Source organism: Poromitra crassiceps, assembly GCF_964638095.1.
Source record: "Poromitra crassiceps genome assembly, chromosome: 6".
Taxonomy (NCBI): Eukaryota; Metazoa; Chordata; class Actinopteri; order Beryciformes; family Melamphaidae; genus Poromitra; species Poromitra crassiceps.
Genome location: NC_139627.1, coordinates 16,576,687 through 16,604,582, shown reverse-complemented (window position 1 = coordinate 16,604,582; position 27,896 = coordinate 16,576,687). Strand labels below are relative to the sequence as shown.

General features: G+C 49.1%; 1 protein-coding gene across 1 annotated transcript in view; it reads right to left on the bottom strand.

Moving 5' to 3' along the window:
• The window catches only part of LOC310778903 (zinc finger SWIM domain-containing protein 6-like), a gene marked incomplete at its 5' end in the record, with an annotated part of 77,819 nt that overhangs the window by 30,158 nt on the left and 19,765 nt on the right, over nt 1–27,896 (bottom strand). Inside the window, one exon of the mRNA XM_083639368.1 lies at nt 964–1,320. Coding sequence (XP_083495494.1) covers nt 964–1,320 — 357 coding nt within the window. The remainder of the gene's footprint in view (nt 1–963; nt 1,321–27,896) is intronic.

Below are 27,896 nucleotides of genomic sequence, written 5' to 3'. Positions count from 1 at the left end.
GAAACCCCCCTCTGCTTCCAACTCCTCCCTCCGTGGGCGTTCTTCTTGGCTGCAGCGGCCGTCACAAGCTTGTCACCAGTCTCACTGCTTTGCTGCTGCTGCTGCCTGTCTGCGCGGCCGCTGTTTGAGGAAGTCTGGATGGACTCGCTCGCTTCTTGGAGTTTTGGTTGAGAGCTTTGATGAAGCTTTTGCGATTCTGGTCATATTTATGCTGCGTGTTTCAAAGTGTGTTCCACCTGTAATCTATTATGCAAATTTGCAATCCCGCATCGCCAGCAATCAGCGCGAAAACGAAAGCGTTTTCCCCCATCCATTTTCATGAGAATGGCTGCTTTTTGCTTGCCTTCCTCTAGTCAGGAGAGCACTGTCGCCACTTAGTGGCTCGGTGGAATGGGTTGTAAACGTTCGGTGGCTCCAATAATTATATAAGAGATGTAAAAGGGTTAGATGCACATCCCACGGTCAAAAAAAAAAAAATCATTTTTTTGACGGAGTAATACGTCAGTGGCAGTCAACCGTTGGATTTTTTTTGACGGAGTAATACGTCGTTGGCAGTGAACGTGTTAAATTATCTCTGTCTTAACCTGTTGGCACAGGAAAAGAACATTTGAAAACATACAGAAATACCCATTGTAATAGGTGAGCACATCATATATTTATTTAGGTAGAAATTAAATTTTTGATGGCACAAGGGTTTTCTGGTCCCAATTTCTTTTGCCGCGAAAACTGCCACGCTTAATATTGTTTGGCCCGCAACCAAAAAAGTTTGGCCAACCCTGGACTAAACACACAGGTACCGACATTTATCTTTTCCCTATGTTTCTGTGTACTTCAGTGTGTCCATGTACTCCCATGCAAACGCATGCGAGTTCTGAGCCACAGACTTTGCCATACAGCACAAACAAACTCCAGGCTCCGCCCCTCGTCTCCTTTCCCCCACCCTTTCCCTCCCCTCCCACTCACCGTGGACCTGGTTGATCTGGGAGTTCTGCGACAGGATCTCGTCCGCTAGCTTCTGTGCGGTCGGCAGCACCTCGGTGTGGTGCACGGTGATCAGGTACTGCACAAACTTCTGCAGCTGGTCTCTGTTCATCTGGAAGAGAGTCTCCGAGATGGGCAGGCGCAGTTTGACCTGCTCGGGCTTCCGTACCCGGTACAGCGACAGCGCCACTACGTGGGCGCAGTAGAAGATGTCCTTGTTGCCGCAGCCGCACGTCACCGCCGTGATCTTGCAGCGGTCGAAGCTGACGCTCACGCTGCAGAGCAGCTCGGCCTCCGACGACGTGGCCGGTTCCCTCACCGTGCCGCTGAGGTGGAAGCCTGGAGGAGGAGGAGCGGAGAAGAGACAACAGCGCTCAATCATCTGACACAATGACTCACTAGTTGGGTTTCCATCCAAAAGGTATTGCAAATTTTTAAAGAATTTTCAGAAAGTCTGCAAAATAAAATGTGAAACAGTTTCCATTCGCTGCTATTGTGCGAATTCTAGAGCTGTCAATCACCTCGTGTCAAACACATCTAACGTTATTCATCTAAAGTTTCTTGATGATCTACAAGTAGACAAAGGTACCATAACGCCATTTCTGGATTACGAGGTGCGACTCGGCAAGCATAACGTTATAATCCACGGAGCAGATAGTAAGTGAATACAATTTCATTCAATTCTAGAAGTGAGTTGCCTTAAAGTTAATATCCCAGTCTTCTGTTTACCCCGGCGGGTATTGTGCTGCGTATTTACCATGGCATTATTTACCGTGTGTAGCCCTATTGTGTATAGGCGACACGCCACGGGCATGTCATGTTTTGCAGTGATCAAGGCAAACTGTGTGGTTTTTGAATGGAGAGACAACGGAATATCGCTTCATCTGTTTCCACCACACGTATCACATTTTCCTTTTATCAATACACCCGACTTTTCCGCCTCCCTCAAGCGTGAAAACTTTGTTGCGAGATTTTGAGGTTTTCGCAAATTTCCACTCAGTTTTTTTCATTCGCAAATTGAAATTTCGCATAAAAACAGGTGGATGGAAAACCCGACTACTGTTGTTGTGACACTCATAATCAATAAGCAGCTACTGTAGGACCGAGTAGCTAAAGAGATCCAACAGATCAGTTTAGATGACAAACACAAGAAGCTAGAAGCTTCTCTAGCTGGAAGATAGAGCATGTGTCATCAAGCAGTTGGACTGTCGTACATACAGTATTTCAAAATGCTGCGAAAATTACTATAGTGCGATTAAGCAATAATGCGACTAAAGATGAGAATATTCTACGTCTCGTCTTAATTCGAGAAAATGATCTTTACATGGCAGTGTCTTATTCAGAGTATAGGACGAGTCAGCGTGACGTCACTTGCCACCCAGAAATGCGGAACCCCTCCGGCAGTTAATAGTATGAGTTGTGCCAAACAAACGTTAACATCTCAAAAACTATACATCACTATACATCATCGCTTATATTTTGACATCCTGAGTGAGAGGAGAAGTAGCTCAAGAGTTTGATGTATAATACATGCATGTCGTGTTAAAGGTGTGTGAACTGTCGCAGTTTTTAAAATGTAAACAGAGTTAACTGGCTAGAGTCAGCCACTTAGCCTCGCGCCACTTGGGCTCCATAGGGTTCCATTGCCGTTGCCACCCAGTGACGCGGTTTGTTTACCAAAATGCTGCTCGGCTGATCCCTCGTATTGTTTTATATCAATTATTTAGAAATATATAGATATTGGGTTAATATCGGAATATTGCAGTAAATGTAGTCACTGACTGACAGATGACGGACAAATAAATCATGTTACACCAAAGAGCCTTTTCTGGGTCAAAGCATGTGTTTTGATGAGTGTAAAGAGCCTTTTCGGGGTCAAAGCATGTGTTTTGATGAGTGTAAAGAGCCTTTTCTGGGTCAAAGCATGTGTTTTGATGAGTATAAAGAGCCTTTTCGGGGTCAAAGCATGTGTTTTGATGAGTATAAAGAGCCTTTTCGGGGTCAAAGCATGTGTTTTGATGAGTGTAAAGAGCCTTTTCGGGGTCAAAGCATGTGTTTTGATGAGTGTAAAGAGCCTTTTCTGGGTCAAAGCATGTGTTTTGATGAGTGTAAAATCAATCATTCGGGGAGTTGACAGCCCTTTTTACAGTCGTGCAAAACACAGCTGATCACATTCACCTCCAAAAGAACTGTGCAGCGGGCAACAAGCTAACAGCAGATCCAAACATCACAAGCATCAGTCAGTGATCAGCTAGAGTCAGATGATATGCTACAAAAGCTGCAGCTTCAGCTACTGAATATGGCTGCTGCTCAGTTCTCATGGTAGCAGTTTGCAACACGGCAGCAGAAGTTGTGAAGTCAGCTATTGTATGTCGGTGAGACAAGTCACCCACCAGTCATTTCCAGTTAGTCTGGAATGACATCTCTAGGCCCAGGCGTGGGAGTGATCATTCATTTAAGCAGCCCAGCGATGCGATAGCCTAGCAGATCTCATGTGCTGAAGCAGGTTCTGCAATAAGACCCATATCTGAAGAGACGAGCGTTATGGGAGAAAGAACACGCGGAAAAACAGGGGTCACCGACAAGAGAGGAAAGAAACGGAGTGAAAGGAAAAAATCAGAGCGACACAGATAGATATAGAGAAATTGTGATTGCTTTTCACAACCACGAGTCCACATCCTGTCTTACACACACACACACACACACACACACACACACACACACACGAGGCTCTCCCTTGCGTGGCCCTGCCCCAGTCATGCCTGGCCCACAGCTGAACTACTGACGTAAGGGAAAGACCGAGAGACAGAGGGAGGGAGAGAGACAGGGCGAGAGTCATTGAGTGAGTAGGGGAAGGGGAGAGAGAGAGAGAGCGGCCAAACAGAGTAGGAGGGCCACCGGGCTGCTGGAAAAAAATGGAATGCCCTCCTCAGCTGAGTGCCGTGTGGGTGTGTGTGTGTTTATATACGTACGTGCGTGCGTGTGTGTGTGTGTGTGTGTTTATATACGTACGTGCGTGCGTGTGTGTGTGTGTGTTTATATACGTACGTGCGTGCGTGCGTGTGTGTGTGTGTGTGTGTTTATATACGTGCGTGCGTGCGTGCGTGTGTGTGTGTTTATATACGTACGTGCGTGCGTGCGTGCGTGTGTGCGTGCGTGTGTGTGCGCACGTGCAAGAGTATATGCTTGGCAGCGTGCCAAAGCCCTGAGCTCAGCATTCTGTAATGCACTTCCTCTCTCTGTCTCTCCGCTCCACGGTTTGCATAATACCGCAGCAACCAAACTTAACTCCTTCACTGCCGGCACAACACAATACACTGGCCTGCTGGGAACCAAGCTTAAAAACGCCCCACTGCCAATTAAGAGTGGGGGTGGTGAACTTTAAGCCATGTCAAGGCAGGGCAAGTTTATTATTTTGTATAGCACATTTCATGCACATTAAATAATGTGCTAATTCCACTACTGGAGAGACTGAAATCAGGCGGGGGGGGAAATGCGTACATATATCGTATCGGCAATCCAATATCGTGCATCCCTACTCTTTAAGGCAAAACAGCGAGGAGTTTTTTGTTTTGTTTCTGTGGTCCGAAGCGAGGCTTGGACCTTGGCCGGTGAAAGAGCAGCAGATCCCTGCAGAGTTCAGGCTAGTAAGGAGGACCCTTCTTCACTTCCAGAGGCTGTCTGCTACACCGCCCGACTCAAACTGTGGCTGCAAGTCTGTCTGCTACACCGCCCGACTCAAACTGTGGCTGCAAGTCTGTCTGCTACACCGCCCGACTCAAACTGTGGCTGCAAGTCTGTCTGCTACACCGCCCGACTCAAACTGTGGCTGCAAGTCGTTCTCAGCGCTGTGGCCAAAACCTTCAGTTAACAGGGAGCCCCCCCCCCCCGTCCATTACACACACTAGTCCTCCATTCATCCAGGCCTCCAAAGCTGGCCAGTGAAGCGTGAGTGAGGGCTTCTCAGCCTAGGTGTGTGTGTGTGTGTGTGTGTGTGTGCCTTTCTGATGACAATGGGGAACCTAATCTGTGGCCCGCGGAGACACAGTGACAGAGGTACCTTTGGGGGCTGAGGAAGGAGAAGCAAGCGGCCAATCAACAGATATGAAGCGCTGATTACCATCTGTGCTTAATGACTGGTTCCCGTTACACTCACACGCTACACAGTGTCGAGACCGGCTCAGCACAGGCAGGCACAGCGTTCAGCACAGTGTTCGGCACAGTGTTCGGCACAGCGTTCGGCACAGCGTTCGGCACAGCGTTCAGCACAGCGTTCAGCACAGCGTTCAGCACAGTGTTCAGCACAGCGTTCAGCACAGCGTTCAGCACAGCCCACTGCTCGTGTGTGCTCGTAGTCTAGCTCGCCATCTCAAGAAAGACGGGGGCCGAGGAGGGAATTTTTTTCTGGCTATTGATTAGACCATCCGTCGCCATGGTAACGGATACCCCGAAAAACATCCAGTGCAACAATGTGACACAAAATCAGTGAACCCCCCCCCCCCACCCCCGGCATCTGTTATGAACGGGGCAGCCAATCATGTAAAAGCCCACTGAGGCACCTCTGCCAGTTAGCCAATAGGGACAGAGGTTCCAGAGATGAAAATACAATGTATGACGGGAAAGGCGAGTTGTAGAGAGAGAGAGAGAGAGAGAGAGAGAGAGAGAGAGAGAGAGAGAGAGAGAGAGAGAGAGAGAGAGAGAGAGACACAGAGAGAGTACAAGTAAGGAGCTAGAAGATGCTCTGCCACAAAGCTCAAAATTAGGTCAATGAGGATTTGAGTTAACTGGGTCAATCTGCGGCCCTCTTAAGCAATCTCCAACCGCTATGAACATACCAATTAACACTCCTTGATTTGTGTGTGTGCGCGCTCGTGCGTGCGTGCGTGCGTGCATGCGTGGGCAGGCACACGCCACTTAACAGAAAGGTCATACCTGGCAGCACTTCTAACTTCAATGTTTAGGCTATCAGTTTAGTCTTAAAATGGCTTCAGTTGTAACTATGGGGAAAATAGACTAGAGCCACTCTATACTGTCCAACACTTGAACAAGATCAATAGTAGAAGCAGTCTATAAGCCAGTCATGTAAGTTAATGTCTCTTTGGTACATCTAGAAATAGCAGTGAAACTGCACTGAAACACTACAGGCAGGAAGGGAGCGTTCACAAACTGCACTGAAACACTACAGGCAGGAAGGGAGCGTTCACAAACTGCACTGAAACACTGCAGGCAGGAAGGGAGCGTTCACAAACTGCACTGAAACACTGCAGGCAGGAAGGGAGCGTTCACAAACTGCACTGAAACACTACAGGCAGGAAGGGAGCGTTCACAAACTGCACTGAAACACTACAGGCAGGAAGGGAGCGTTCACAAACTGCACTGAAACACTACAGGCAGGAAGGGAGCGTTCACAAACTGCACTGAAACACTACAGGCAGGAAGGGAGCGTTCACAAACTGCACTGAAACACTGCAGGCAGGAAGGGAGCATTCACAAACTGCACTGAAACACTACAGGCAGGAAGGGAGCGTTCACAAACTGCACTGAAACACTACAGGCAGGAAGGGAGCGTTCACAAACTGCACTGAAACACTACAGGCAGGAAGGGAGCGTTCACAAACTGCACTGAAACACTGCAGGCAGGAAGGGAGCGTTCACAAACTGCACTGAAACACTGCAGGCAGGAAGGGAGCGTTCACAAACTGCACTGAAACACTACAGGCAGGAAGGGAGCGTTCACAAACTGCACTGAAACACTACAGGCAGGAAGGGAGCGTTCACAAACTGCACTGAAACACTGCAGGCAGGAAGGGAGCGTTCACAAACTGCACTGAAACACTGCAGGCAGGAAGGGAGCGTTCACAAACTGCACTGAAACACTGCAGGCAGGAAGGGAGCGTTCACAAACTGCACTGAAACACTACAGGCAGGAAGGGAGCGTTCACAAACTGCACTGAAACACTACAGGCAGGAAGGGAGCGTTCACAAACTGCACTGAAACACTACAGGCAGGAAGGCATCGTTCACAAACTGCACTGAAACACTACAGGCAGGAAGGCATCGTTCACAAACTGCACTGAAACACTACAGGCAGGAAGGGAGCGTTCACAAACTGCACTGAAACACTACAGGCAGGAAGGGAGCGTTCACAAACTGCACTGAAACACTACAGGCAGGAAGGCATCGTTCACAAACTGCACTGAAACACTACAGGCAGGAAGGCATCGTTCACAAACTGCACTGAAACACTGCAGGCAGGAAGGCATCGTTCACAAACTGCACTGAAACACTGCAGGCAGGAAGGCATCGTTCACAAACTGCACTGAAACACTACAGGCAGGAAGGGAGCGTTCACAAACTGCACTGAAACACTACAGGCAGGAAGGGACCCTAACCCTACCGTTCACAAGCAACTCCTTGAGGCCACCCCTACAACAGATGAGAGAATGCAAATGGTCGTGTCACTCAGACAACCAAACGACTGCGGCGGACCCCATTGAAGCCACTGTTTTATGGTGTCCATTTTGCTGCCCAATAAAGGGACCTGGTCTGAAATGTTGTGTCTAATTATCCTGTCATTGAGGCTCCGACGAGGCCTGCCAGGTCTGCAAGCAGCACCGGGGGAGGAGGCCTGCCAGGTCTGCAGGCAGCACCGGGGGAGGAGGCCGGCCCCTCCATGGGAAGAGGCACCGCACTCAAGAGAACGGCTCTATCTGCCAATGTGAGAGAGCTGGGGCTGTTTAACAGTGCCAGCTCACCAGGGGAAACCTCCCAGTGCTCGTTATCACCACGGATGGTGCCGGCAACGCTTCTCTCTATTATTAATCAAATATATTTAAGTGATAACGACTCAAGGCTGTGGAAGAGTTCAAGTTCTTACACGACTGACCAGCGACCACATAAGGAAAAACAGAAACTTTAGGGCTAAACCGCAATGTCTGACTGCATTATCCCATACCACAGAGTTGGGACATTTAGTGCAAATGCCATTATACGTAACAGCTGTTGATTATTGCTTTATTGTCCCTTTTTTTTTGCCAGTGAAGATTACCACTTTCATGATGGCATCCAAAAATGGTCATTAAAACGATTTTTTCGTTATCTACTGTATGTTCCTACTGTGAGCCACACTGAGTAGCTTAATTATAAATATTGAATTAGTACTAGCCTACTACTACTACTCCAGGCTTGCCTAATTCTTATATATATATATATATATATATATATATATATATATATATATATATATAAGCATATATATATATATATATCCCCCCCCCCCCCCGATTTTATTTACCCCATTTTTATCCCCCATTAGTGATAATTTTAATCTATTTATCCTGGTTGCTGCTCCACCCTCTGCCGATCTGGGGAGAGCCGAAGCTGGCTCCATGCTTCCTCCGAGACATGGGCAGTAGTCAGCCGCTTCTTTTCACCTGACAGGAGAAGCTTCACTGGTAGGACATAGCACGTGGGAGGATCACGCTATTCCAACGAGTTCCCCTCCCTCCAAACAGGCGCCCCTAACGACCAGAGGAGGCAGCACTTCAGCGACCAGGATATTGCATGTTTTGGTGAAGGGGTTCCTATGTGAAGGAAACCCCCGGGAGGCACGGGGAGAACATGCAAACTCCACACAGAAAGGCCCTTTTGACGACCCCACCCGGGCGGTGGACACTCGAGGGCATGCGGACGGGCACGCACACTTTCAGCGCTCACAGCGTCGCAGGTGGGAATCGAACCCAGGACCTTTTAGCTGTGAGGCGAGAGCGCTTACCACTGCGCCACCGTGCCCCCCTGGGCTTTCCTAATTCTGATTATGAATGGTCACATTTTTAACTAAATCTGCTTGAAAAACAGCTTGCATCTCAACCAGGCCTAGGTATCAGTTATATCTGTAGTCTACACCGCCTGCATCTCAACCAGGCCTAGCTATCAGTTATATGTGTAGTCTACACCACCTGCATCTCAACCAGGCCTAGCTATCTGTTATATCTGTAGTCTACACCGCCTGCATCTCAACCAGGCCTAGCTATCAGTTATATCTGTAGTCTACACCACCTGCATCTCAACCAGGCCTAGCTATCAGTTATATGTGTAGTCTACACCACCTGCATCTCAACCAGGCCTAGCTATCTGTTATATCTGTAGTCTACACCACCTGCATCTCAACCAGGCCTAGCTATCAGTTATATCTGTAGTCTACACCACCTGCATCTCAACCAGGCCTAGCTATCTGTTATATCTGTAGTCTACACCACCTGCATCTCAACCAGGCCTAGCTATCAGTTATATCTGTAGTCTACACCGCCTGCATCTCAACCAGGCCTAGCTATCAGTTATATCTGTAGTCTACACCACCTGCATCTCAACCAGGCCTAGCTATCAGTTATATCTGTAGTCTACACCACCTGCATCTCAACCAGGCCTAGCTATCAGTTATATCTGTAGTCTACACCGCCTGCATCTCAACCAGGCCTAGCTATCAGTTATATCTGTAGTCTACACCACCTGCATCTCAACCAGGCCTAGCTATCTGTTATATCTGTAGTCTACACCGCCTGCATCTCAACCAGGCCTAGCTATCTGTTATATCTGTAGTCTACACCGCCTGCATCTCAACCAGGCCTAGCTATCTGTTATATCTGTAGTCTACACCACCTGCATCTCAACCAGGCCTAGCTATCTGTTATATCTGTAGTCTACACCACCTGCATCTCAACCAGGCCTAGCTATCAGTTATATCTGTAGTCTACACCACCTGCATCTCAACCAGGCCTAGCTATCAGTTATATCTGTAGTCTACACCGCCTGCATCTCAACCAGGCCTAGCTATCAGTTATATCTGTAGTCTACACCACCTGCATCTCAACCAGGCCTAGCTATCAGTTATATGTGTAGTCTACACCGCCTGCATCTCAACCAGGCCTAGCTATCAGTTATATATGTAGTCTACACCACCTGCATCTCAACCAGGCCTAGCTATCAGTTATATGTGTAGTCTACACCGCCTGCATCTCAACCAGGCCTAGCTATCAGTTATATCTGTAGTCTACACCACCTGCATCTCAACCAGGCCTAGCTATCAGTTATATGTGTAGTCTACACCACCTGCATCTCAACCAGGCCTAGCTATCAGTTATATCTGTAGTCTACACCACCTGCATCTCAACCAGGCCTAGCTATCAGTTATATCTGTAGTCTACACCACCTGCATCTCAACCAGGCCTAGCTATCAGTTATATCTGTAGTCTACACCACCTGCATCTCAACCAGGCCTAGCTATCAGTTATATCTGTAGTCTACACCGCCTGCATCTCAACCAGGCCTAGCTATCAGTTATATCTGTAGTCTACACCACCTGCATCTCAACCAGGCCTAGCTATCAGTTATATCTGTAGTCTACACCACCTGCATCTCAACCAGGCCTAGCTATCAGTTATATCTGTAGTCTACACCACCTGCATCTCAACCAGGCCTAGCTATCAGTTATATCTGTAGTCTACACCGCCTGCATCTCAACCAGGCCTAGCTATCAGTTATATCTGTAGTCTACACCGCCTGCATCTCAACCAGGCCTAGCTATCAGTTATATCTGTAGTCTACACCGCCTGCATCTCAACCAGGCCTAGCTATCTGTTATATCTGTAGTCTACACCACCTGCATCTCAACCAGGCCTAGCTATCTGTTATATCTGTAGTCTACACCACCTGCATCTCAACCAGGCCTAGCTATCAGTTATATCTGTAGTCTACACCACCTGCATCTCAACCAGGCCTAGCTATCAGTTATATCTGTAGTCTACACCGCCTGCATCTCAACCAGGCCTAGCTATCAGTTATATCTGTAGTCTACACCACCTGCATCTCAACCAGGCCTAGCTATCAGTTATATGTGTAGTCTACACCGCCTGCATCTCAACCAGGCCTAGCTATCAGTTATATCTGTAGTCTACACCACCTGCATCTCAACCAGGCCTAGCTATCAGTTATATGTGTAGTCTACACCACCTGCATCTCAACCAGGCCTAGCTATCAGTTATATCTGTAGTCTACACCACCTGCATCTCAACCAGGCCTAGCTATCAGTTATATCTGTAGTCTACACCGCCTGCATCTCAACCAGGCCTAGCTATCAGTTATATCTGTAGTCTACACCGCCTGCATCTCAACCAGGCCTAGCTATCAGTTATATATGTAGTCTACACCACCTGCATCTCAACCAGGCCTAGCTATCAGTTATATCTGTAGTCTACACCACCTGCATCTCAACCAGGCCTAGCTATCAGTTATATGTGTAGTCTACACCACCTGCATCTCAACCAGGCCTAGCTATCAGTTATATCTGTAGTCTACACCACCTGCATCTCAACCAGGCCTAGCTATCAGTTATATCTGTAGTCTACACCGCCTGCATCTCAACCAGGCCTAGCTATCAGTTATATCTGTAGTCTACACCGCCTGCATCTCAACCAGGCCTAGCTATCAGTTATATCTGTAGTCTACACCACCTGCATCTCAACCAGGACTAGCTATCAGTTATATCTGTAGTCTACACCACCTGCATCTCAACCAGGCCTAGCTATCTGTTATATCTCTAGTCTACACCACCTGCATCTCAACCAGGCCTAGCTATCAGTTATATCTGTAGTCTACACCGCCTGCATCTCAACCAGGCCTAGCTATCTGTTATATCTGTAGTCTACACCACCTGCATCTCAACCAGGCCTAGCTATCAGTTATATGTGTAGTCTACACCACCTGCATCTCAACCAGGCCTAGACAGAGGGTCAAAAAGAGGCCAAAGTTATTTAAGTTATCAATGAATCAGAGAGCAGCAATGTGCAACCCAAATATGCCTCATTCAATTCCACACTACACATGAACACATACTAGTGAACTGGAGACAGCACCACATGCAATAGCTTTAACACTGGCCAAATCCAATCGTACGTTCCTTTATCGCAAAATAACTGGGATGTGGAGGCTAAATGACGTCACATCCGTTTTGTTAGCATTCCATTCGCAGAAAAGTTGAGCTGGGAAGTTCACTGTTCACTGGTCAGATCCACTCGCTAGCCATTGTTAGCAATAAGTAAGGGATAATGTATATTGAGGCGGTGATTACTGGGGAAATAATGACCGGCAGGTGATGATTGAGCCCGACGCGCAGCGGAGGGCTTAATCATCACCTGAAGGTCATTATTTCCAGTAATCACCGCCTCAATATACATTATCCCACTTAGAACACGGCCTACAACTAAATCATTCAATAATCTGACAAAAATAATTATTCAAATAGATTTTTTAATAGCGTTTTCAACGACAAAGCGGTTTCATTCATAATTGGCACACAAGACACCACAGCTGCAACTGGTTGGCCTAATTAGTAGTGTCTTGCTGACAAAAGGCTCTTATCAACTGATTAATCCAGGTGTGGCAGAGCAGCGGTCGGTTGTCGAGAAATAATGACCGGTGAATCTTGTTGATTGACCAATCAGAATCGAGTATTCAAGAGAGCCGTGTTCTAACAGTTGATAACAAGGCATTTCGTGGCATTTTGCGCATACAAACACTGCAGCCTCATGTCCACACAGATAGAAGTAGGCCATGCTGTGTGTACAGCTGATTTAATGAGACACAAACAAGACAGAAGTGCTAAATAGCATTTATACGATTATAACTACTGTTGTTGCACGGAGCAGCCATTTTGGATTTTTTTAGGTCGGGGCTGCTGAGACTCCTATGAGTTTGGAATGGGAAATACCAGCTCTAGTGACGTCACCGTCCCAGCTCATGAACTTTGAACCGTAAGATTACCAGTTCCCAGTTATAAAGGAATGCACGACAAGCCCCGACCTCCATTTCTGAAAAAATCAAGTCAATGCGGAAGTACCAAAAACTGCAGTTCCTTGAATGGCCACTCAAGGCTGCCTGCAAAAGCGAGAAAATCAACTTTACAGCAGGAATAAACATGCTTACAGCCTGGTTCAAGAAATGGTTTTGTCCTCTATAGCTAATTCCACCATTTATGACAACTGTACGGGGAGGGGGGGGTTTTAGATAACCTACCAGTTTATACAGTCTATGGCTGTGTGTCCACTTGGCTTCTCTTCCTAAGCTCCAGCGTCTTATTTCAGTTGTTTCCAATGAGGAGAGAGCGTCTATTTTCAGGCGTTTTTGTGCACCGGCTCCCAGCGTTTCCAGCTGAAAATATCTGAACTTTTCAGAAAGGCGCTGGTGTCGGGCGCTCCTTTTCAGGCAACTAATCATATGGAGAAACTATCACAACAGAGACAGAAGGGCTCAACTGGGTCCAAGCAGATTGGCTAGACACTTAATATTTCCGGTGAGTGTTGTGCTTTGATCACGCTACGTGTGTTGTTAGCTGTTAGCTATCAAGCTAGCTACCGCTGCTGAGCTAACGTTGTTTTCAATGTGCTTCCTTTGCATACTGTGTGCTCGGATGGCCACATCACACAGGCAGACAAACACACACACACACACACACACACACACACACGTACGTACGTTTCTGCACAGTTCCTTGAGCAAACAGCTTTCTCCACAGAGCGCCGGGGAGAGGAACACACACACAGGGTCTCATCAGCATTTCCTACATGCATGTCTCTTGCCTGAGACGAGAGGCGGCCATGAGTCTGAGGTTTGGCAACGAGCAGCTTGGAGAAGGACAGAAGAGGACTTCCCCCTCCCTCTCTTCTGGCATTTGAAAGCATCTTCCCCCGTGTGCTCGGTGCAAGTCATTAGTTTAGCCTCTGAGGACCACCAGGGGGCCGGCCGGCCCGAGACGCCTCTCCTCTCCCAGACGCATCTCGTTCCCACCGCTAACATGAAGCGCACCACTTCCAGATAAATACTCACTGGTTGTGCTGGTATGGGTTATGGAGTAGCCGGTAGAAAGATCGATAATTCGAAATTCCACATTGATATCAGCTTTATTTGACCAATATGAGTTAAAATACAGGCTAGTGGAAATGTTTTCTGGTTGACTGTAGTTCATTTGTTAAAATGCTGTTTTCTAACAGTATTCTAGAAATCATTTTGGTTAAAGAGCAACAAGAAGAGACCATTTGCACCTGGCGTTAACATGTGTTTTCTGTGATCAGATTGCAATCAGATTGTGTTTTATCACTTGAAAGTACAGGTGTAAACACCCCCAAAACGCATTGAAGAAGGATTGCAATCTGATCGGCTAAACCACCTCCGGAGGTGGTCAGGGATGCATTGTGTACACATTGAACACAAGTGTAAATGCAATGTGTCCTCTCAATCTGGATACAGCAACTTCATGCAGATTGAGAGGACAACCATTTCTGCAATCTGATTGCAATCAGATTGCAGAAAATGCATGTTAACGCCAGGTGTAAATGGAATCGAAGTGATACATTCGAGGTACTGTACTTCTATCTGCTATAGATAGAAGCTTTGTGCAAAGACAACAGAAAGTCAGATCCTCAATGTTCAAAATTGCAAGGGTTTGATATCCAGCACTGTCATAAGCCAAGATACTGACCAAAATAACCAGTAACAAGGGGGGAGTGTGGGGGTGGCAGAGACAGTATGTCTAACCTTCTTCTCCAGATGTGTGTGTGTAGATTTGAGACTGTTATCACTGGTGGTAGGTAGCCCACTAACCCAGTCAAATAGTCATGCTTTTCACTCACTTGGCTCGGCCATCTGTGGTCAGATGATCTTTTCACAGGTGCTGAATAGACTATATTTGTCAGTATGATGGAGAGACAGAGCGAGCCAAGCGGGAGAAGGTTGTTGAGGGAGATGTAACGGTGAGGACAGCAGCTCTGAGGCTAAATGACAGAGCGCTGGATGCTCTGACGTTGGGAGCATAGCTGTGGGAGGTGGGAAGAGCCAGCATCACTTAGGCTGGCTAGAGGTGGGAACAAATGCAGTGGTTGCAGGCTGAGGCTCGGGTGGATGTGGGTGAGGTTAACATCAGCGTATCCTGGAGGTTTCTGGTGGATGTGGGTGAAGTTAACATCAGCGTATCCTGAACGTTTCCTTAGCTCCCTGTGGGAGTGTGGCGGTGCAGCTGATACACACACGCATGATACACACACGCATGATACACACACGCATTATACACACACGCATTATACACACATGCATGATACTTGCTTTACAATGATAAATAAAATGCATGTCTTGTCTTCCCACATAATATATATTCTGCATACAGGTCACATATGGCAGAATACTGCTCAATTAAATACAATGGCCCATCTACACAAACATCACTTACAGGGGAGTTACCTATCCATTCACTTCAATAGAACTGTCCCCAAAAGTCTAGCCCCAATGCAAAATGTGAACGTTGTGGTGAGTTATGTCTCTTCCTTCTATAGCACACAGCGAGGAAGCAAATTGTTGCATTTCTGATCAACTATGTCATATATCATGTTATTTATGAGGGCTTTAAAACATCAATGACAGATGAATAGATCTGGGGGTAAAAGTATTATTATTATTATTATTTTTGACCTCATGACCTCAGTGATCTTCAATGGTAGTTACGGGCATGATAAGAAGGCCTGCAGGACACAGGGAAAGTCCTGTCCTCTACTCTGCATCTGTCCAAACATACAACCCCCCGTCTCTCTCACACACACACACACACACACACACACACACACACACACACACACACACACACACACACGCTGTAGTTGAAGCCAGCAGGGGGTTCTCTTCATGAGAAACACTGGTGTGACCTTTCACCTCTGAACTCCTAACAGGTGCTTCCCCGAGGGCATTAAACAGCCTGACCATGCCGTGTGTGTGTGTGTGTGTGTGTGTGTGTGTGAGCGAGTGGCTACTGTTGACTTTTTGCTAATCATTATTGTCTGAAGGCAAGTATGGGGATTTCAGTTAAATGCATGAAATAAGGTCTGTGGTTAACAAAGGTTTATGAAACAGAGAAGTTTGTGTTCAGCAAGATCATCTTCACAAAGGAGGAGCACTTTGATGACTTTTGAAACGTAAGTGAATTTTTTTAAATGTTTCAAAAGTCATAAAAGTGCTCCTCATTTGTGAAGATTGTCTTGCTGAACACAAACTTCGCTGCTAAAGCATCATCAGGGAGGAGGGGCTTAACGTCACAGGGCACACTTCTAGCAGGAGGGAATACCATACTTTGCTAAAGCATCATCAGGGAGGAGGGGCTTAACATCACAGGGCACACTTCTAGCAGGAGGGAATACCATACTTTGCTAAAGCATCATCAGGGAGGAGGGGCTTAACATCACAGGGCACACCTCTAGCAGGAGGGAATACCATACTTTGCTAAAGCATCATCAGGGAGGAGGGGCTTAACATCACAGGGCACACCTCTAGCAGGAGGGAATACCATAGACCAGAACTGCAACGCGTCATCGCACTGCACCGCGCCCCTTTTTGGGGGAATGCGGAAATCCTCTTTGACTCAGGCTGAACGGACATGACGACAGTCCAGTCAACCTTAATTTATTCATATATCTCGACCGTTCAGGTTCGGGCAAGGTCGCAAAATAATTAGTAGACATGTTTATCAAACCAAAAAAACACTTGAACCCGAAATTAATGAATTGGTATTTTGTCTATGCTAGCTAAAAACACGGCAAAAATACCATCACAACAACGCTATTCATTCTTTCTATCCCCCAAAAAGGGGCACGGCCTTGACGCTTTGGATGTGCAGTTCTGGTCTATACTTTGCTAAAGCATCATCAGGGAGGAGGGGCTTAACATCACAAGGCACACCTCTAGCAGGAGGGAATACCATACTTTGCTAAAGCATCATCAGGGAGGAGGGGCTTAACATCACAAGGCACACCTCTAGCAGGAGGGAATACCATACTTTGCTAAAGCATCATCAGGGAGGAGGGGCTTAACATCACAAGGCACACCTCTAGCAGGAGGGAATACCATACTTTGCTAAAGCATCATCAGGGAGGAGGGGCTTAACATCACAAGGCACACCTCTAGCAGGAGGGAATACCATACTTTGCTAAAGCATCATCAGGGAGGAGGGGCTTAACATCACAAGGCACACCTCTAGCAGGAGGGAATACCATACTTTGCTAAAGCATCATCAGGGAGGAGGGGCTTAACATCACAGGGCACACCTCTAGCAGGAGGGAATACCATACTTTGCTAAAGCATCATCAGGGAGGAGGGGCTTAACATCACAGGGCACACCTCTAGCAGGAGGGAATACCATACTTTGCTAAAGCATCATGAGGGAGGAGGGGCTTAACATCATCACAGGGCACACCTCTAGCAGGAGGGAATACCATACTTTGCTAAAGCATCATGAGGGAGGAGGGGCTTAACATCATCACAAGGCACACCTCTAGCAGGAGGGAATACCATACTTTGCTAAAGCATCATCAGGGAGGAGGGGCCCCCGCGCCGTCAAAACAGGATGCAGGTCACACCTCGTCACGGCTTAGCGTCAAACCAGAATAACATAGCGTCAACCTCCCACTCTATTTGGGCGAAACAGAGAATACGTCTTGCTCAACATTTCTGTGGATACAGTCACTCTTCTTGGCCACAGGTCTGACTGGACTGGAAACAATCGGCTCTCTGTCGCCTCGCTTGCCTCCTCATCGCTCACCATCTCCCTCCTCCTAATCACTCCGCCTATTCCCGTTTGGTTTTTGTTTTGCCAACACCTACAACCAACCGTGCCTTTTCCTCTCTCGCCCTCCGGTTCCTTTGGCAAAGTCATTTGTCACGGTGCCACCTTGCATATCCAATTCCTATCATCTGGCAGCATGAATGATGGCTTCACACACACACACACACACACACACACACACACACACACACACACACACACACACACACACACACACACACACACACACACACACACACACACACACACACACACACACAGAAATATTTAGGGGATAGAATGATGCTAATGATTATACCACCGGTCATAGCATTAGACACTGCGTTCCATAGATGCTGCTTAAGCTCTCACTCCCGTACCAAACACTAGGCTGGGCAATATAGCGATATATCGATATTGTTATACGAAACTAGATTGTGATGTCACTTTCTGACCTTACCAGACCGTTCTTTTATTATTTGTCTTTACTCACTTAGTCATTATATCCACATTACTGATGATCATGATCAAAAACCTCATTGTGTAAATATGTTGTGAAAGCACCAACAGTCAGGGAAGGAAACCCTGTGTTTGCATCTTATTTTGATCAGTCTTGTTTTAATCAAAGTGCTTGTGACATCTCACATGTGGCTTTGACAGAGATATATAGAGAGATATATATAGAGATATATTGTGTATCTCCATTCATCTCACTCACACACACACACACACACTCTCACACATGTGCAGGCATGCACATACGAAAGCTAATGTGTGTGTGAGCATGCGGCCGAGGGGTGTGTGTGGGTGTGTGGGTGTGTGTGTGGGGGGGGAGGGTCGGAGGGGACGCCCCCTGCTGGCCTGGTGTGTGACATCAGCAGGCCAGCTCAGCGTTTCCTCTCCCCTCTGCTTTACTCAGCCCTGCTCACCCCCTCCCAGCTTAAAGACCCAGGCAATACGCTCATGTGCCACGCATTCCACAGAGCGCCGCAGAGATGACCTCTTTTTCTAGGCCAACCATCGCGCTGGTTCCCTCATCTGTCAAGTCAATGGGATTTGTGTACGGGGACTTTGGTTCGATGCCGGAAATAACGTTGCATTCGATTATAACTCGGAGGTCGGAAATTCCCACTTGCTACTAGGAAAACAGATTTTTTTTTTTTAAATGGCGCGTCAACTCAGAGTTCCTACTCGCAAACTTGGGTGTGATTTCTAAGCCCCTAGTTCCTCCCAGCTCATCGTTTGACGTCATTTCAACATGGCCACCCACCTCGTATATGGTGGAAAGAATAAGACTGTATGAATTTAAACACGTTATTTTCTTTTAAATGATTTTCAACAATAGTACACTTTCAGACCAATCAGCATACCAATACAGTAGGTGGTTAAACCCATACAACTAAACGTTAAGGTTTCCAACTTCCCACTTCCCACCTCCGACCATAAAGGAATGCAGCATCATGGTCTGTCACTGTGGTTAACAAAGGTTTACTGTATGAAACTGTCAAAAATCATGAAATGGTGTTCATTTGTGAAGATGAACACCATTTAAAGGTGGCAGTTTCATGAACTTTTGTTAACCACAGACCTTATTTTAGGGCATCTGATCTAACCAAAATCCCCATCCTAAAATAACTTCCGGGTTTTAGGACTCACTCCTGCAGGGCTCTATATGGATCACATAAATCGAGTGATATTATTCGTCGTCACAGATGAAAACAATGAGTCGACTTGTAGCTGCATGCCAGGCGCAGCCTTTTGTGCCGAGACAAACCAGATCGGTTTGTAGGGCCTGTGTGAGCATGTGTCATCCCCGGGGTGTGTGTGCGTGTGTGTGTGTGTGTGTGCGTGTGTGTGTGTGTGTGTGTGTGTGTGTGTGTGTGTGTGTGGGTGTGTGTGTGTGCGTGTGCGTGTGTGTGTGTGTGTGTGGGTGACAGTTTGAGAGAGGGGAGCAGTCTGTCTGTAAGCGTGTGTGGATATCTCCATTGCATAGTTGAGCTTTTAACGGCCACATATGAAGAGCCTCGTTTCGCGGTGACGTGTCTAAATAAGTCGTTGATGGGCAAAGGTTTTGTTGTGTATGTATGTGTGTGTGTGTGTGTGTGTGTGTGTGTGTGTGTGTGTGTGTGTGTGTGTGTGTGTGTGTGTGTGACTGTGTATGTAGCAACAAGGTTGTGGAGTTTATCTGGACATCTCTGGACAATGAGCACATTGGATAGTTTCAAGATGATGAAGTTTTTATCATCGGACAAGGGGCGTTTTTTTATGATACTATTGACGTAATCAAACTATTCAACCATAATTATCATCGGAAGAATCGATTCATCTTCCTCCATCATTACAAAGAATCACAGGAGGAAATAATAATCTAGCTTTATTTGGTTATCCTGTCCATATTCTTGAATAGCTCTGAAACATCTATATAGCCTCAGGGCAATTAATCTGCCCGAATTAAAAAATCTGGCTCCGTCAGGTCACCCGCACGGGTGCCCTTTACACACCCTGAAGGTTTCAGCCCGATCGCACGTAAAACGATATCGCTCTGGCCAAACACAGAACTTAAAACAGTGGACAGAGCCCACATACTCAATTTTATATATAGATAGATAGATAGATGGGTAAAAGTATAATACAGTATAATAGTAGCCTATAAAGGCATCATACACCATCCAGCTATAGACTAGGTTTCCTAGTCTTGTTACACAACAAGGACTTATACAGCCTCTTATAAGCAAATCAGGCTCAATTAAATTCTATTTCCACGGCACTGATCCAACAGCAGTGATATATCTATTCATACGTACGAGGCAGTGAGTCTGCTGAAGGGAGGGCAGGGCGTGCTGCTAGAGTCACAACCGAGAAGCAGATCATTAGCCTGTTCTTAGCCTGTTCTTAGCCTGTTGTTAGCCCGTTGTTAGCCTGTTGTTAGCCTGTTGTTAGCCTGTTCTTAGCCTGTTGTTAGCCTGTTGTTAGCCCGTTGTTAGCCCGTTCTTAGCCCGTTCTTAGCCTGTTGTTAGCCTGTTGTTAGCCTGTTGTTAGCCTGTTGTTAGCCCGTTGTTAGCCCGTTCTTAGCCTGTTGTTAGCCTGTTGTTAGCCTGTTGTTAGCCTGTTGTTAGCCTATTCTTAGCGATGGAGAAGTGGCTGCAAAGGTAGACCATAGGGAGAGAGAGGAGAGTGAAACAGGATCCAGAGAGGAGGCCATCCCAGAGGGAAAAGTTAGGCCTAAAGCAGGAGGCAGAAGCCACTGATTATAGGTCCGGTGTGACTGGACGGGGGAAACACACACGTCCATTCACAGTCAATGGGTTCACATTGTGTCACTCGCGCACACACACACGCGCACACACACACACACACACACACACACACACACACACACACACACACACACACACACAGAGGCTGTGAATTTAGTCTGTCAATGTAAACAGTACACTATGGTCAGTCCTCGGGCCTCACATTATGTAGGTTAAGCTGGCATGTATAGACAGAGCAGATGGCAGCAGCAGTGTTATCTGGCAGAGCAGGTTCACACACAGCAGGGCACACACACACACACACACACACGATGTTGGTGTCTCTACTGTCAGACTGGCATAAGCCTACGTAGTTGTCAGGCTGGGTGATATGGACAAAATCAAATATCACAATATTTTTATTTGGCCAAATAACCTTTGATATTGCGACAATATTGTGCTTTCACAAAATATGATTTACACAATGAGATTTTGGATAAATAATGATCAGTAATGTTATGATTTGAATTTTGATGATTAATGTTATGGTTATAGACTAAGGAGGAGCGGAAAGGAGATAAGAGGAGGGGAGAGGAGGAGAGGATGAGAGAGGAGAGGAGAGGAGAGGAGGATGGGAGGGGAGCGGAGCGGAGGGGAGGGGAGAGGAGGAGAGGATGAGACAGGAGGAGGATGGGAGGGGAGCGGAGCGGAGGGGAGGGGAGAGGAGGAGAGGATGAGACAGGAGAGGAGGATGGGAGGGGAGCGGAGCGGAGGGGAGGGGAGAGGAGGAGAGGATGAGACAGGAGAGGAGGATGGGAGGGGAGCGGAGGAGAAAAGAGGAGAGGAGAGGATGAGAGAGGAGAGGAGAGGAGGATGGGAGGGGAGCGGAGGGGAGAAGAGGAGAGGATGAGAGAGGAGAGGAGAGGAGAGGATAGGAGAGGATGAGAGAGGAGAGGAGAGGAGAGGAGAGGATGAGAGAGGAGAGGAGAGGAGAGGAGAGGAGAGGAGAGGAGAGGAGAGGAGAGGAGAGAAGAGGAGAGGAGAGGATGAGAGAGGAGAGGAGAGGAGAGGATAGGAGAGGATGAGAGAGGAGAGGAGAGGAGAGGAGAGGAGAGGAGAGGAGAGGAGTGTTATAGCTGTGAGCCGGGGGAGCAGCATCTGATGGATAGCACCTTTAAGTTACCATTAAAGGTAAGCATTGCTCATAAGCAGCTTGTGATGAACACTCAGACTGGGAGAGGTGAGGTGTCTGCTCTACATAAAGAGTCAAGACAATCACTCTGCACCACTCACACACACGTGCATGTGTGTGAGCGCGCACACACACGCGCGCACACACACGCGCGCGCACGCGCATGCATGCACACGTGAGCATGCTGTGGCAACTCTGATTCAATCCAAGACACATAAAACAGTTTTACACGCCGAAGCGTTGTTTTATTCACCAAAATGAAAACTCTTCCCTTATCGGGGTATGTCCATGAAATATATATAACTAAAGTAGGCTGGGTTAGCCTGGGGCCAGTGAGGGGGTTTGCTCCCCACCACGTAGCCAGGGCTCCGTTCCTCGTTTAAGTGCTCCCGTAACGTGCCTGTGGACGAGAGGAGAGAGGGTCTGTCAGGCAACATCATTTTATGACACGAGAATGTTTAGGGAGAGGAGTGGAAATCTGACTTACCGCCCGACAGCAAGGAGCGCTTCCACCTGGAGGAAAACCGGCCACACAGTGAGCTTCAGAGCGGCGTCTGTTTTTCTAGGGCCACTGATTGGGGATTTGTTCCAGCCGGGCGCTCTGTTCCTAACAGCGCCCGGCTGCTAGCGGTCCCACTGATTCAGGACATACTTGGGGAAGTACCTATCAGTGATGACGCGTCCCAGACAGCGTTTCTGTTGGGATCCCCCTGCTCTGACGTCACTGTGGTGGCTGGCTGTCCTCCTGCTCTCACCTGTCAGGGGGTAGGCTGACGAGACTCCACACATCCTCCCCCTAAGCTCACTGCCAGTGCGGGGAGCTTCCCTTTCCCCTGCTTCATCTCGGCGTGACATGGCGTCTGCGTGTGGTATCTCTCTTCCTGGTTTGTGTTCCACTTTGAACTTATAGTTCTGAAGTTCCAAGAACCACCGCGTTACCCGCTCATTTTTATCCTTGTTCGTCGCCATCCATTTTAGGGGGGCGTGGTCCGTGATGAGGGTGAATACCCTGCCCCATAGGTAGTAGCGTAGGTAGTGAATGGCCCACTTCACCGCCAGGCATTCCTTCTCTACGGTTGAGTAGTTTCTCTCATGTTTAAGCAATTTTCTACTTATAAAGGTAACGGGGTGTTCATCCCCATCTATTACCTGCGCCAGCACTGCTCCTATTCCTGTTCCTGAGGCGTCTGTGTGTAGGATGAATGGCTTAGCGAAGTCTGGGGCTATCAGCACCGGCTCTCGGCAGAGCGCCTCCTTTAGGGCACAGAATGCGGCGTTTGTTTCCTCCGTCCATTTGACATGGTGGGGCAGCTTCTGGCGCGTTAAGTCATACAACGGGGCTGCTATGGTGGCAAAATTTTTTACAAATTTTAAATAATATGCAATCAGGCCCAGGAAGGATTTTACTTGTTTTTTCGTCCTGGGCTGGGGCCAATTTTGTATCCTCTCCACTTTGGTTATTTGGGGTTTTACGCACCCCCGGCCTATGGTGTATCCCAGGTAGTTTGTCTCTGTCCATGCCAATTTACATTTCTTGGCGTTGGCGGTGAGTCCGGCTCGGCGGAGGGCTCCCAGCACCGCTTCCAGCTGTGTCATGTGCTGCTCCCAGCTGCTGCTGTGTATGACGATATCGTCTAGATATGCCGCCGCATAAGCGCGATGGGGCCGGAGGACTCTGTCCATCAGTCGCTGAAATGTGGCCGGGGCGCCGTGTACTCCAAAGGGGAGGACGCGGTATTGAAATAGGCCGTCGGGGGTCGCGAATGCTGTTTTGGCTCTCGCCCGTCTGGTTAGGGGTACCTGCCAATAGCCTTTGGTGAGGTCCAGGGTGCTCACGAATCGAGCGGGCCCCAGCCGCTCGATTAATTCATCTACCCTTGGCATCGGGTATGCGTCAAAAGTGGATATTTCATTCAGTTTTCTAAAATCATTGCAAAACCGAAGCGTCCCGTCTGGCTTCGGCACAATGACAATGGGGCTGGACCAGGGGCTGTGGGACTCTTCTATTACGCCCAACTCGAGCATTTTCTTCACTTCGCCCCGGATGGCTTCTCTCCGGGCCTCGGGGATGCGGTAGGGCCGCTGTCGCACCACTTTTCCCGGCGTCGTCTCAATGTCGTGTTGGATAGCGTGTGTCCGTCCTGGCAGCTCGGAGAAAACATCATGACTCCTTCCTAGGAGTTCCTTGAGATCTTGTAGTTGCTCTGGCCCCAGGTCCTGTCCGATGTCCACGGGGATCGTCTGCGGTGGCCTGGGTTGTGCGAGGGTGAGGAGGGCTAGGGGGCCGGGTCTCTCGGCGTCGTGCCATGGCTTCAGAATGTTTATGTGGTATATCTGGTGGCCTTTCCTCCTCCCCGGCTGACAGACCCGGTAATTCACTGGCCCGACCTTCTCGGTTACTTCAAATGGTCCCTGCCATTTTGCCAGGAATTTGCAGTCATGGCTGGGCACCAGCACCAGGACCTTCTCTCCTACCTGGAACTGCCGGGGTTTGGCTCCCCTGTTATAGGTGCGCGCCTGGGCTGCCTGGGCTTCCTCCATGTGACTCCGTACCAGTGGCCAGACCTTTTTGGCTCTCTCCTGGAGCCGCTCCACATGTTCGATAACATTCCGGAGGGGGGAGGGCTGGCTTTCCCAGGCCTCCTTGGCCAGGTCGAGTAGGCCACGGGGGTTTCGGCCGTAGAGGAGTTCGAACGGTGAGTATCCGGTGGAGGCCTGTGGCACCTCCCGTATGGCGAACAGCACGTATGGGAGGAGTTGGTCCCAATCTTTTCCGTCCACGTCAATCAGTTTTTTTAGCATCTTTTTCAGGGTTTGGTTGAATCTCTCGACAAGTCCATCGGTCTGGGGGTGATAAACAGAAGTTCTGATACGGGTGATTTTCAGCCATTTGTATAACGCCGTCATTACTCTGGACATAAAACAGGACCCTTGGTCTGTGAGTACCTGCTCCGCTATTCCCACTCTGCTAAATAGCAGGAACAGTTCTCGAGCGACATTTTTGGCATTAGCGGTGCGTAAAGGTATTGCCTCAGGGTAACGAGTAGCATAATCCACTATTACCAGTATGTATCGGTGTCCTCGGCTGGACTTCGGGAGAGGCCCCACGATATCCATGGCCAGCCTGGAGAACGGGACCTCGATGATTGGCAGTGGAATCAGTGGGTTCCGGTACATTGGCCGGGGGGCCGTTTTCTGGCACTCGCCACAACAACGACAGAACAGTTCAATGGCTTTCTTTATGCCGGGCCAATAGAATCTGCGTAGCACTCTATCATACGTTTTTTGGACCCCTAAGTGGGCCCCCAGTTGGTGAGTGTGGGCCAAATACAACACTCTGGATACGTATGTTTTTGGTACTAACAATTGTTCTATTAAATCCCCCCCCGGAGTTTTGGCGACTCGATACAACAACCCATGTTTAACAATAAACTGTGGAAAGTTTTGTCTCACCCCGGAACAGTGCTGGCCATCGATGCCAGCGACGGCGCGGCGGCCGGCTTCCAAATTCGGATCGGCCCACTGGGCCGAGGCAAACTCTCCGCGGCCCGGAGGTCCAGGGTCGTCCGGGAGCGGAAACTCCGCGAAAGGGTCCTCGTCGAGAGGAGGCGTGTCCGACTCGGCTGGCCGGGTTGGACCGTCTTCCGCGGCTGATGTTTCGGACTGCGGTCCGTCTGATCCCGGCCGGAAGGCTGGGCAGGCCAGGCGCGGCCGGGCCATCCTTTTTCCCCTCGGTTTCTCTCGTCGGGGCTTCTCCGGCCGACGACCGTGACTCCAGTACCGGCTGAATAGGGGGCAGTCGGTGCCTATCAGGAGCGGGACCGGGAGGTTGGGCACCACGCCGGCGGCTACTTTTACGTCGCCTTTCGGGGTCTGGACCCGTATATAACTGACCGGATAGCTCTTCACGTCCCCGTGGACGCACGTCACCGGCATTGTCTCCGTAGTGAGGACCTCCACGAGGTCAGCCCGCACGAGCGTCACCACACTACCGGAGTCTAGGAGGGCGTGGGTGTCGATGCGGCCCACCCGGACCGGCAGTGTCGCCTGCTGGCTAGGGGCTCCTCCGGTGTGGAGGGAGGGCCGTGGTTCGTCTCCGGCGGCGGAAGGCATCGACACATCCCGGTCGGGGCAGGACCAGGAGAGGTGGTCCTCTTGTCCGCAGACATAGCACCTCCTCAGCTGCCGACTCACTCGGTCGGCCTGGGCACGAGGGTCCCTCTGGGTCGGGGGCTGTAGCGGCGGTGGCCGGCGTCGGCTGTCTCGGCTGGGTCTGTCGGCTATGGCGGGCTTTCGGAGGGGCTCGTTCTGCGTGTGGCGCATCATGTCGGCGCTGACTTGGTGGTTCTCTAGCAAGGCCACCAATGCGTTCAGCGATGAGGGGCTCACCTGGGCAGCATATTTTCGGGCGTCGGGCGGCAAGGAGCGGATACATCTGTCTATTACGAGGCGTTCTATCCACGGGGGCTCCCCGGTGGAGGTGAGCCAACTCTGGGTGAGCCTCAGCAAATCGGCGACTTGGGAGCGGGGCGGTTGGTCCGGGGTGTACCTCCAGCCATGGTACCTTTGTGCGCGAGCAGGAAGGCTGTAGCCGTAACTGGCGAGGATGGCGGTGCGCAGCTTCACAAAGTCGCGGGCCTCTCCCATGGACATGTCCCGGCAAACCCTCTGTGCCTGGCCCGTGAGGAAGGGCGCGATGATGCCTCCCCAGTGGGCTGCGGGCCATCCCTCTCGCACCGCCGTTCTTTCGAAGAGCTCCATGTATGCCTCGATATCATCGTCGGGGGTCTGCTTAGTGAGGACATCTCCTGGAGCCCGGGAAGTCGAGCCGTCTTTCTCTATTTTTTTTATCAGTTCGTGTACTGCCTGCTGTAGGTCAGTTTGGCTTTGGATTAGGGCCACCAGAGCCTGTGCTTGCTCCATGGTGCGTGCGGTTGGCGTTGAATCAGAGTGCCTGCATTCTCCACCACTTGTGGCAACTCTGATTCAATCCAAGACACATAAAACAGTTTTACACGCCGAAGCGTTGTTTTATTCACCAAAATGAAAACTCTTCCCTTATCGGGGTATGTCCATGAAATATATATAACTAAAGTAGGCTGGGTTAGCCTGGGGCCAGTGAGGGGGTTTGCTCCCCACCACGTAGCCAGGGCTCCGTTCCTCGTTTAAGTGCTCCCGTAACGTGCCTGTGGACGAGAGGAGAGAGGGTCTGTCAGGCAACATCATTTTATGACACGAGAATGTTTAGGGAGAGGAGTGGAAATCTGACTTACCGCCCGACAGCAAGGAGCGCTTCCACCTGGAGGAAAACCGGCCACACAGTGAGCTTCAGAGCGGCGTCTGTTTTTCTAGGGCCACTGATTGGGGATTTGTTCCAGCCGGGCGCTCTGTTCCTAACAGCGCCCGGCTGCTAGCGGTCCCACTGATTCAGGACATACTTGGGGAAGTACCTATCAGTGATGACGCGTCCCAGACAGCGTTTCTGTTCGGATCCCCCTGCTCTGACGTCACTGTGGTGGCTGGCTGTCCTCCTGCTCTCACCTGTCAGGGGGTAGGCTGACGAGACTCCACAATGCACACACACACACACACACACACCCACACGTGAGCATGCACACACACAGACACACACACACACACACACACACACACACGTGAGCATGCACACACACAGACACACACACACACACACACACACACACACGTGAGCATGCACACACAGACACACAGTCGTCAAGCTGACGTTCGAGTGTATAGGACCAGCTGCCGGCGGCAAGGCTGCAAGTCGAGGCAGACGCATGAGTACGTTTCAGCCTTAATGGCGTAGACATGGTCGACTTCAGATGGTCTCCAG